Below are 11,822 nucleotides of genomic sequence, written 5' to 3' on the forward strand. Positions count from 1 at the left end.
GGATGCCACTGAGGACACCCTGACAATTTGCCAATTAAGAATCTAGGGTAAAACCTGCACAGGAGAACCACTCCGAAGAGAATAAGGGGAATTTAGGAGGCAGTGGTTGCACTTGCACTGGATGAAGCAAAGGTACACTATGAAACCTTTGGGGCTATTTTGAGATGTACAGAATCACAAGTTAGATCACTTACCATTTGTGCTGATAAAAAACCACTATTTTAAATATGCAATTGCACTCGTAGCAAGCATTTCAAATGTGTAACAGTGCAGGATCTGCACAATATGCATCTATTGAAAGGGGTTTATAAACTTTCAAGAAAAATATAGAAGCTTCTGCAGTAGATTATCGAAATTGTTACAATACCCCTACTGTGTGTACATGCATTGACTTCGGCATGTATGCTTACCAGCACAGTTGTAACTACATCATCTTACAAAAATCGCTGATAGAAAACATTTATTATCATACATTTTTCTAAAACTCTGCTTTGATAATGCTATCTGGATTCTGGGTCTGCTTTGTGAGTATGATTTCTTTGATTCTCTGACTGTTACTCATAGACATAATTGCATTTAAGTTCACATTTGCTTGCAAAATTAAATCTTCTCTGTTGATCAAGTGCCAGAAGATCATGGGCCTCACAGCCAAGAGCTCTCCCAATGATCAGACCCTTTTGTTACTCAAGTACATAAAGGTCCTCTCTTTTTTGCAAGTGCTTGTATGAATACAAGATGACTCATTTCACCTCATAGAACTAAGAAACAAATTACAATTCAAAATTTTGTTTGAAAAAATCAAAACCATTATTCACATGGGACCCTTGCCATGTATACTTAAATATAAATCATCTTGGAAATAAAAAATTGTGCCAAATACATAATGAATCTTTTTAAATTGTGCACATGACTTATGAAAATAGATTTGCTCCAATTAAATTCAATAAAAATTGAGAACTAGATAAGTTTATTCAATGAAAATAAACTTCCTAAACTCACGTTATTTTTCAAACATGTTTGCCGATCATTTCAAGGAGCATTCCTTTATATAATATCATTACTTCTTTTCATCCTTTTCCGGCACTGAAATATATGCGAATTCAAATAACAAAAAATATGCTCAATTAAAAATGTTTCTAGGCCATTATATGTTCCTAGAATTTTAGTCAGAGGCAAGTAAACAAGACATCTAAAAAGTAGGATTCCAAACAACTAGCCGATATTTTCAGTGCGGTCCTTCACTGACCCATACAGCTCTGAGCAACTAGACAACGCATTCTTACAACTTTTATAGTATGGAATGCTTAGACTTATATACCTCAGCGATCAGCTTCATTCTCTAAAGTGCTGCTAGAATAACATAATATTAATCTCCATGAATCAACAGTGCATATACTAAATCAACATGGTTATTACGAACCATATTGTATCCATTGTTATGAAATTCTCAACAAATTAACAACCCGGTGTATAATCCCTTAAAATACTATAATCAAGAATGAGTACACATCTCAAAAATAGTGCCAATTTCCTTTTACATATGTCAGACAAATACCATTCTATAACTACAGCCAAAGAGATACAAGAAATGAATGAAGGATATGTATCCAAGTCGCCATCACCACGGAAACTCACCGAGATGCATATCTAACAGAGTAAACAGTGAGTGAAATATTATTGAACAGTTGAGACAAAATAATTGCTATGACATACAGGAATCTGGAAAATATTTAGCCTGTCATGCGGGTGACCCGGGTTCGATCCCCGGCAACAGCGCCAAATGTTCAGTCCATCGGTGAATAGGAAAGAAAACATATAATCAATGCAAGATACGATTCATTATCAAATGCTTTTCCATACACAACAATGATATTTCATACAATGATAATGATGCCAAAATACATAAGTGTTCACGACATTTATAATGTCTGAAACGGTGCCAAGGAAATGACACAACCATGTCCGCACCGGTAACTGTCTAACTACCATTTTTGCCGTACAATAGCTTTGTAATATTTTTTTCAATTTTAAGAACATAGAGTACTACATATACTGAGATTAAAAAGGATTAAAGCCAATAACAGAATGCCAAGGAAAAGCTACAAACCCTTAGAACTGTATGTAGAGCAGTAATTGCTTTGTTTGGTATCCTATTTCTCCTATAGAGGCCTATGTATAGCTGCATTGGATTATTTTGTCAAATCTTTATGTTCTTTGTTTCCCTCTGTTTTTTCAACTGATTGCCAAGTCTGTGGAGTTGAGTAAGCTGAACTCTTTTACATAAATCTGCAACTAGTTGTGGATTATAGTGTGCAGTGATTTATTTCCTGATTGAGTTATAGAAATTCCTTGCTATGCATTTTATATTTGGTTAAATTTCACAAAGACTTAGTCACTTATTCTTTAATTTTTTTTTTAAACCAACAAATTTCATTACAACCATGATTTAGTTTTCACATATCTGGAGTAAAAGTCATTATGGGGCCTATGCATGAACATGGAATTCTGACATCTGGAGGTGGGTAGCTATGTTGCATAATGCAGGTCAAAAGTATATGGCTCTCTCCAAATTGATAGATGCATCATCTATAATCTCAATGAAACCGAAGATGGTGGTGGAAATACTATACCTTCACAACGGGATTAGAAGTTCCATTTACTGACCTTTTTTCGGTTTGTACATAGAAGATACTAAGCTTTCGAAAGCAAAATGGATTATTTTTTCATTCAGGTTTTGTAAAATCAGCTGCTAATAACTGCTGAATAATTGAAGTGTACAATAACTCTTTAACTGTTTTTGCAACAGAGTCATTTACAATTGCAGCAAGCAACAATGGTGTTTTATGCTAACTAGTTGATACTTTCTCCAATTTTTCCTTTAGACAGGGAACCCAGCTGCATTGCAGCTCTTATTTTCTTATCAATTCAGTTCAACCAAAATGTTTTGAGCATTATACACATTTTTTTTAAGAGTGCACCGCTTTTTTTGTTTGAATATTCCAATTGTTGAGAAGTGATGCATAAATCTCAATGCCATGCAATTCACCCTGGCTGCCAGGTGAAATTATATTATAAAACGGTTTGCCTGCAGCCCCTGTAAGAAGTCTTTTGGTTGAGGGTTATTTAGCAAAAAAAACATATACAAGCCATCCTGCAAATCAAGAATGCAAAAATAAAAGAGAAGCCACTGCCTTTAGAAAGAAGTTGTTTATTGATTTATCCAATTTGTAGAGACTTTCTCCAAACATAAACATGTGGTGTGTATTAGAATAAGTAAATTAATTATCAGCATAGACCAAGCAATATTCATGTACAGCTGCTCAACTCCATTTCCAGCCATCCACGTTCTTCTTATGCAGACTATTGCACCTATCCACAATCAATTCCATAGCTCTATGCTACAGTGGAACTAGCATTTGATATGTATCCTTCTATAAATTAATAGATGAAGGCCAGCCCCTATTTGGAGTTGTAAGCACCACCATTTGAAGAGCGAAGTGAAAATGGAGTGTGGCAGATGAAGATGCCTGCAGAGAGCAAGGCACCAGGGATACATTTCGCTGATTGAAAGTCAACTCTTGTCAACTACATTGAAGTTGGAGTGACCTTTAGTGTTCTGCGCTTGCTGTGAGCGTTCAAAGTTTGAGTGCAGCAATACATCATATTTTGTGTGCTTGCTATTGTGTTTCTGCATCCAACACAATAGAACAATCCTCTATGAAGGAGCTATCGAAAAATCTAAGCAAGGTGGGCTTAGAAATGTGTGCTGCAAGTAGGTGAAAAGAAAAACAAATGAGAGATTGAGCGCCTGCTATAAAAAGAAGAGAAGCTGTGAAAAGAAGGAAGCCAAAGTTGAAGGTGAAAAATTATTATGCTGCTATTAAAGGTGTTCTGTTATGCATTTGTGTTTGAAGTATTTTGTGAAGATGGACCATTCATGTTTTTTGTGTTAATGAAATGTGTGAAATGTGTGAGAGTTGACATTGATTGTTTCAGATGCAAAATGTTTGAATGAGAGGTGAGATGGGATGCTAGAGTTTGTTGGGTGTTTAGTTTGTTGAAATTTATCAAAAAATAAAAGTGTGCTAGTGCTGAAGTGTTAGAATGTGTCTCTATCATTGGAACACTTGAGCTGAAGATACCCCACATAAAATTGATATGTTCATTTGATGAAGTTATTGATAGTATTTGGGAGGCTCTTGAAAAAGAGGCCAGTCCTAAACAATGTGCAGTTGTGAAGTCGAAAAAGGTTGTGTTGTTAATGGGTTAAATATTTTGGATTAATTTTTGAGTGCATGTCACCCTTGTTAAAAGGAAAATCTAGAGAATCTATTGTACTTGAGCTATTGTAAGGGGCACATTATCAGTTGTGACTGAAACCCCAAAGGTTTTGGTTTTAACATATTGATGAACCAAGCACCTGAAAATGATTTCTATACAACTAGCAAGTATAGCGGCTGGGTAGCTATGTCTATCGTGTCACGGGGCTAGACTTTGAGCATCGGATTGGCGATGTATTCATGAGATGGAGTAGGCAGTTTGGCAGAATGGCTCGGCTAGACTCGGTGATCTTGGCAGCTTAGAAGATGTTTTGGCAACAAAGGCTGAGTTGTTTCGAGATTGGCTCAACTGGGGTTTTTGTCAAGACTTAGTGACATGATCTCATGATTTGGGTGAAGTGTTGGATTGAGCCAACACGGGCTTGTGGACAATTGAATAGGGAAAAATAGGACCTAGGGTTGAGGGTTAAGTCTTTCTTGGGCGTTGCACTATGCAACCGACTTATGTGCCGTGTAAGTCAACGTATTGCATTGGACTAAGTCGGGCCTATTTCATTGTATGTATTGGGCATTGAGATAGGGCTGGCCAAGGTAGTCGTTATGTTATGTTTGGTCGTTGCATTAATTTAGGAAGTAGGGTAAAATGGGTCAGGACCTATTTTGCACAATGGCTAGGATTGAGAGTTTACCGAGCGTTCCTATACAAGGAGGCTAGGTGATTCATTCGAGGGCAGACTAAGAAGTGGAGTTTAGGCAGCAGAAGAGTTGGAGTGCGAAGACAACAAAGTGCACATAGGAGAAAAGGCGATCTTTGAGGCCAAGTAGACTTGGCACCTTGCTGGGATTTACATCCGACTAGTTTCTGGGCTTGGAGTTAACGGATTGGGTGACAGTGAATTCAAAGAGCAATTAGAGTAGCAAAGCGAGCAACGGTGCAAGAGTTGACGACAGGGTTGAGATGTCTTGAACATCGAGTTGCAAGATTGCATACTCCATTGGTATCTTGTTTCATGTCATATTTGTATGAGTCAGTGTACTCATCTTCATTGTAATAACTGGGAGCAACTAAGACTATTTAGTAGCTCTTTCATATCGGGTAGATCTGTATTTGTCAATACAAGATCCGTCTTTATATATTGTAACCGAGTTGTGCATATAGTAAAGAAGATCTAGGCGATCTGCCCCACCTATACAATTGGTCCGTGTTCTTGCATTCTTGTTTGGGACTGTCCTGTTTTATATTGCCATACTAACTTGTGCATCCATGGTATCCGATTGACACATTTCGTCATGCTGTTGCGTTATTTAAGTCAAGCTTGGGATATTTTTAGCTTCCGCAGCCCGTTAGAAGAAGGCATAGCCCTGAACCCTTTGTATTTTGAGATAGGGTAGTCGGTGTTGAACGGTCTACTCCCAAGGACCGTTACAGTTGGTATTAGAGCAAGTCTGATTTGGGATAGACTGTTGAGAAGATCGACTCAAGGAGGTATCTTTGTGTATACCAACTCGAGGAGTTGGTATCAAAGCAATCTGATCTTGAACAGGTTAGAGCAGCTCGAGAAGGTATCTTTATGCATACCAACTCGGTGAGTTGGTATCTAAGCCGATTGATCTAAGCATGAGAGTGTTTCAAGTTTGAACCAAGATTATGAGTGAGGTATTCTAGACATATCGATTGGGACAGTTGGTATCGGTTCAGCCTCGGGTCAGATTGGTTGGAGATCTGAGAGACTTGGAATAAGATTGGCATGATGGCAGATATAGATAGTCAATTTGATGTGGAGCAACCTCAACCTCATGAAATTGGACGAAGCAAGATTGACACCTTGAAGCATAAGGATTGGCTTCAAGCTCATGAGGAAAGGTTAGACATGCTGGAAGGTTCTAATCTTAAGAAACAATTGATCAAAGAGTTGTCTGAGATGGCCAATGAGATGAAGTCATTTCGGGAAGAGTTGCGCTTCTTGAAGGATGGACTAGCTCTTTGTTAGACGTTATTGCAAGGTGGAAACTTTGGGGATAAAGATTCGATGGAGATCGGATTGTATGAAGGACAATGGGATGATACTTTGTTGGACAACTTCTTCTGAGATGTGGAGGAATACTTGTCTAGCGTTCCCGAGCTGTCCGATGAGGCAAAATTGAAGAAGGTTGCATCATGTTTCAAGGGGAGTGCGAAATTGTAGCGGAGAACACATCTTGTTGATGAACGTGCTGGAAAGGCGGTGAGACCTATACGGACCTGGGTTGAGCTAAAGGCAGCGTTGCAAGAGTAGTTCCGACCAGGGAACTCGGATTGGTTAATCTGAGAATGTTTCGACAAGTTGAAACATACCCGCACCTTGAGGGAATATGTAAGTACATTCCGAGAGATAGATCTAGAATGTAAGAAATTGAACAACTTTGAAAAAGATGTACCTGTTTACGAGTAATTTGCAACCCTAGGCAACGGAAGAGATACGATGTTAAAAGGTGTAGATTTTGGGAGAAGCAATTTTGGAAGCTGATGGTATGATGGATCACACAGAGATGCATCCATCGGGTTTGAAGGTGTTCAAACCAACCTCAACGAGAAGGTCAAGCGATTCTGTTTGAAGGAAGAGAAATGAAATGGGTTAGAATGAAATGGTGACGTAAAAGGAAAGAAGGTGAAGTCAGATGAAGGTGAGTTGAGTTTTGGGGAAACCAACAAGAGGAAGAAGACGACTTGCTTCATTTGCTAGCAGCCGGATCATTTTGCAAGAGTGTCTAAACAAAGTTAACTTGAATGTAGTGGTTGGAGAAAAAAAGATAGCCGAGATTGGGTCTTTGTAATTACTTAACGCATTGAGACAAGTAACAAGTTCAACGACAGCTACACAAGCTGGACTTTTGGAAAAAAGGAAGCCAATGCATTGGTGGACTCGGGTGCATCACATAATTACATATCAACAGATCGGGCTAGAAAACTGGGCTTGAAGATAGATGAGTGGAGCATCATTCAAGGCAATCGAACAGCTTCCAAGACGAGTGGTTGGCAAGATCCGAGATGTGACCATGCGATTTGGAACTTGGCAAGACAAGGTAGACTTTTTTGCTATAGATCTGGATAGGTATGAGCTGATTCTGGGACAAGACTTTTTGAGGCAAGCCAAAGCATTGGTTGCACCGCACCTAAACTGTATCATGGTGATGAAGACTGGGAAAACGTGCCTCATCTCGACATTCCACGAGCACAGTTCTAAGAGAGCTCTCAATTCCTCGACTTTGATGGATGTTGAGAAGGATCAGCCTTCTACATTGCATCTTGCCTTAGCCTTGGCAGCTCATACATTTGGTGACACTCGGTGGATTTGCTTTGATTCTCGGGATTTAGACGAGTCATTTCAGAATGGAGTCAGTTTGATGTTGGGACCGTTTGCAGCCGAGTTTGAGAGAGGAGTTGAGACGGAGCATCAAACAGATTTTAGAGACATCCTTGGGACCCTTGAGAAAGGGGACCGTTTGCACTTGGAGTGACCTGGCAGAGATCACCTCCCAACACATTAAGGTCGAATGTGCAAGCGCCCAGGATGTCGCCATAGTTTAATGGGGGAGGATGTCACGGGGCTAGACTTTGAGCATCGGATTGGCGATGCATTCATGAGATGGAGTAGGCAGTTTGGCAGAATGACTCAGCTAGACTGGGTGATCTTGACAACTTAGAAGATGTTTTGGCAACAAAGGTTGAGTTGTTTCGAGATTGGCTCAACTGAGATTTTTGTCAAGACTTGGGGACATGGTCTCATGATTTGGGTGAAGTGTTGGATTGAGCCGACATGAACTTGTGGACAATTGAACTGGGTAAAATAGGACCCAGGGTTGAGGGTTAAGTCTTTCTTGGGCGTTGCACTATGCAACCGACTTATGTGTCATGTAAGTCAAAGTATTGCATTAGACTAAGTCGAGCCTATTTCATTGTATGTATTGGGCATTAGGATAGGACCGGCTAAGGTAGTCGTTATGTTATGTTTGGTTAACATAACTAGCCATTGCATTAATTTAGGAAGTAGGGGAAAATGGGTCAGGACCTATTTTGCACAATAGCTAGGATTGGGAGTTTACTCAAGGCATTCCTATATAAGGGGGCTTAGGTTATTCATTTGGGGGCAGACTAAGAAGTGGAGTTCAGGCAGCATAAGAGTTGGAGTGCAAAGATAGTGAGGTGCGCATAGGAGCAAAGGTGATCTTTGAGGCCAAGTAGACTTGGCACCTTGCTGGGATTTACATTCGACTAGTTTATGGGCTTGGAGTTAACGGATTGGGTGATAGTGAATTCAAAGAGCAATTAGAGTAGCAAAGCGAGCAGCAGTGCAGGAGTTGACGATAGGGTCGAGATGTCTTGAACATCGAGTTGCAAGATTGCATACTCCATTGGTATCTTGTTTCATGTCATATTTGTATGAGTCGGTGTACTCATCTTCATTGTAATAACTAGGAGCAACTAGAACTGTTTAGCTCTTTCATATTGGGGAGATCTATATTTGTGAATACAAGATCTGTCTTTATATATTGTAACTGAGTTGTGCATATGGTAAAGAAGATCTGGGCAATCTGCCCCACCTATACAATTGGTCTGTGTTCTTGCATTCTTGTTTGGGACTTTGCTGTTTTACATTGCCATACTGACTTGTGCATCCGTGGTATCCGATTGACACATTTCGTCGTGCCATTGCTTTATTTAAGTCAAGCTTGGGAAATTTTTAGCTTCTGCAACATGTTAGGAGAAGGCGTAGCCCAAAACCCTTTGTATTTTGAGATAGGGTAGCAAGTGTCGAACAGTCTACTCCCCAGGGCCGTTACATATCGGTAGATGGATTTCTTTTTATATGGACTCAATAATCAATTTTGATGCAGGTACAAATGGAGAAAAGCACATAGTGATGATAATATCCCCGTAATGATAATTTGTGGTCATTAGAACTAGTGCGTGTTTGGTTTTTGGTAATCCAAAACCACCTAGGTGCAATGTTTATAGTGATCTTGAAACCATTTGTGAGTGAGGTTTGTGGTGAGCTAAAACCCCTATAATGAAAAGTTTGTGGTGATCTTGAAACCACATGTGTGATGTTTGTAGTGAGCTTGAAACCACTTCAATTTTGCATGGTTAGGGATAAACCGTGAAAACCTAAGTGACTGTGTTGACAGAAACAATATGAATGATAGTATTTTGACAAGTGATTGTAAATGAGTACCTAACGAGGCTCTAGGTTGGGACTCATCGTTTGTATTTCATGAGGATAAATTGTCTGAAAATTAATTTATGAGGAGATACTAGAATTAGAAAATTAATTATCAGCACGGCCAATATGTCGACACAGGCTAAGCAATACTCACATCCAACCGCTCAACTCCATCTACAGCCATCCACGTTGTTCTAACGCACAGTATTGCACCTATTCACAGTCAACTCCAAAGCTAAGTCTCTGCTACAGTGGAACTAGCATTTAATATGTATGCTTCTATAAATTAATAAATAAAGACCAGCAGAGCCCATATTTGCGTTTTTCCTCTATGTCTGGTTTTTAACTTGGTATCAGTGCAAGTAGTGTTTTGAACTGTTTGATCATAGGTAATTCTGCGAGTTTTTTAGTGAAGATCACCGTTTTTTTTTTCATGTTGAAGCTGTCACTATTTAAGGGGATAAAATCACTATTGAAAAAGTACGGGTCACAGTTTTTTAATACAGAAAAGATGCAAAAGGGAGAGAATTAAGTAGACTAATGTTGTTCGAAATGAAGGATTTTCTGTTTAAGATAAAAGAATTAAAGCTGAAGCCCACCGCGTAAAATGCATCGCTGCAGAAAGCTCGTCCCGCTGATCGAGAGACTACCGAAACATTTCAGAGTCTGCCTTTTTGTGAAGAAACCCATATACAGTGAATGGTATTTTCCAGACTGTAGAGGAAGGAGCACATCGCGCTTCAAAAGCCAAAGTCGAGGGTTTAAGTCCCATTTTATGTAAGGAAAGAGATTATTATTTTTGTTTAGATGGCTGGACTTAACGTATATGTGCATATGAAATTAGATTAGAGAATATTAAAAGGTTTTGTTGAAGAACTGAGCACACCTGATAGAGGAGAATCGAGGCCTCAAAAAAAAAAAAAGTGCCACGTAGTGGCTCTATTTGCCATAAGTTAAATAGTTTAATTAAGTAGAATAAAAAGATTAAAATAATTATTGTATAATAGATAAAATTAGTAAATAAACGCGAAAGCTTTAGAAATACGGAATTAATAAAAAAATGGTTACTAATATTTTATTTAAATTATTATTATTATTATTATTTTCTAAATTAAGCAATTCAGAATCATTTGTAATTAAATCTAAACATATAACTTCAATTCGATTAAATTGTTGTATTATTAATCAAAAAATTTATACAATCAAATTCCAAAATATTTCAAACTGTACAACTATTTTATAAAAAGATACTAGAGAGGGAAAAAGATGAGACAACAATAGGATAAAAATGAAATTAAATAAGAATCCATTATAGGAATGAAACTGTGAAAATAGTACGTTCTATACACACTCACCTGGATGTGGCCACGGTATTGATCTTGTAGCAAATGCTCATATTTGGTCTCCAATGGCGGATAGGATGCCTCCTTGCACCTCTCCATCCGCTCAGCCTCTTTCAATCTCATGAAAAAGACAAAAAGAAAATCAACAAAATGAAACCCTAAGGGTTTGATAACCAAATTTTTTTTGGGCTGCAGTGGAGTATCCTTCTTCTGCAACAAATTGGCAGCGGTGGTGGTAGAACAACATTTTTGTCCAAAAACAAAACTGCATAACAGATTGCTGTAGGTTTTTTCATTGTCGGACTACCACTAATGTTGTTGTTGTTACCATTGCCCCGCTGATGGGTTGTTTCAAGTGAGACATTAATGCAATATTAGAATTGTAAAATGTCAATTCTAAGGGCCCGTTTGTTTGCTGGAATTAACCTGGAATAGGGAAACAGGAATAGGAAAATTGGAATAAATCTATTCCAATTTTGGTCCAATGCAAGAATAAATCTAATTCCAAAAAATACTTGGAATTCGATTTATTCTCATTTTGGGCCAAAATTGGAATAGATTTATTCCAATTTTCCTATTCCCGTTTCCCTATTCCAGGTTAATTCCAGCAAACAAACGAGCCCTAAAGGTTTTTTCTTCTTCAGGATTGTTCTTCAGATTTTGCAAGCGGAAGAAGAGTCATTCGCTTGCAATTATAACCGCTTGCAGAGAGACAAAGCCCTTCTTATATCATTTTCAGGTTTGTTATTATTATAATTATAATATAATAATAACTTTTTGGTTTTAAATTTAATATTAAATTAATTTTGGTTGATTTAAATTGAGTTTGCGTTCAAAACTACTTCATTCCCCATAGCTATTTTATTTTCTATATGTTAAACAAAAGTTATCGATGAAGAATTATGAAATTAACTATAGTTTTATGGGATAGATGTAGGTTTATGTTTACTTTATGTTAATTAAATAGTTGAAGGAAATGATTAATAAATATTGTATAA

The 11,822-nt window shown here is 38.0% G+C and overlaps 1 protein-coding gene across 9 annotated transcripts; it reads right to left on the minus strand.

The window, feature by feature from the left end:
• Positions 1 to 1,105: 1,105 nt before the first annotated feature.
• LOC149545449 (uncharacterized) lies at positions 1,106 to 11,221 on the minus strand. Of its 9 annotated transcripts, none has more exons than XM_089790657.1 (3): positions 10,081 to 10,359; positions 9,636 to 9,694; positions 1,106 to 1,647 (listed from the first exon to the last, which is right to left on the minus strand). In XM_089790657.1, exons 1-3 carry the CDS (start codon positions 10,313 to 10,315, stop codon positions 1,456 to 1,458), a joined length of 486 nt encoding a protein of 161 aa, XP_089646783.1. In that variant the 5' UTR covers positions 10,316 to 10,359; the 3' UTR covers positions 1,106 to 1,455. The 9 variants fall into 9 exon arrangements, 5 of the variants coding, with proteins under 5 accessions (XP_089646783.1, XP_089646787.1, XP_089646786.1 ...); XM_089790660.1 differs by lacking the exon at positions 1,106 to 1,647 and adding an exon at positions 1,817 to 3,094; XM_089790659.1 differs by lacking the exon at positions 1,106 to 1,647 and adding an exon at positions 1,817 to 3,151.
• Between the last annotated feature and the right edge of the window lie 601 nt (positions 11,222 to 11,822).

The sequence above is a fragment of the Cupressus sempervirens genome, chromosome 7 (genome assembly GCF_028749045.1).
Source record: "Cupressus sempervirens isolate cs-2001-9-10 chromosome 7, ASM2874904v1, whole genome shotgun sequence".
Classification (NCBI taxonomy): domain Eukaryota; kingdom Viridiplantae; phylum Streptophyta; class Pinopsida; order Cupressales; family Cupressaceae; genus Cupressus; species Cupressus sempervirens.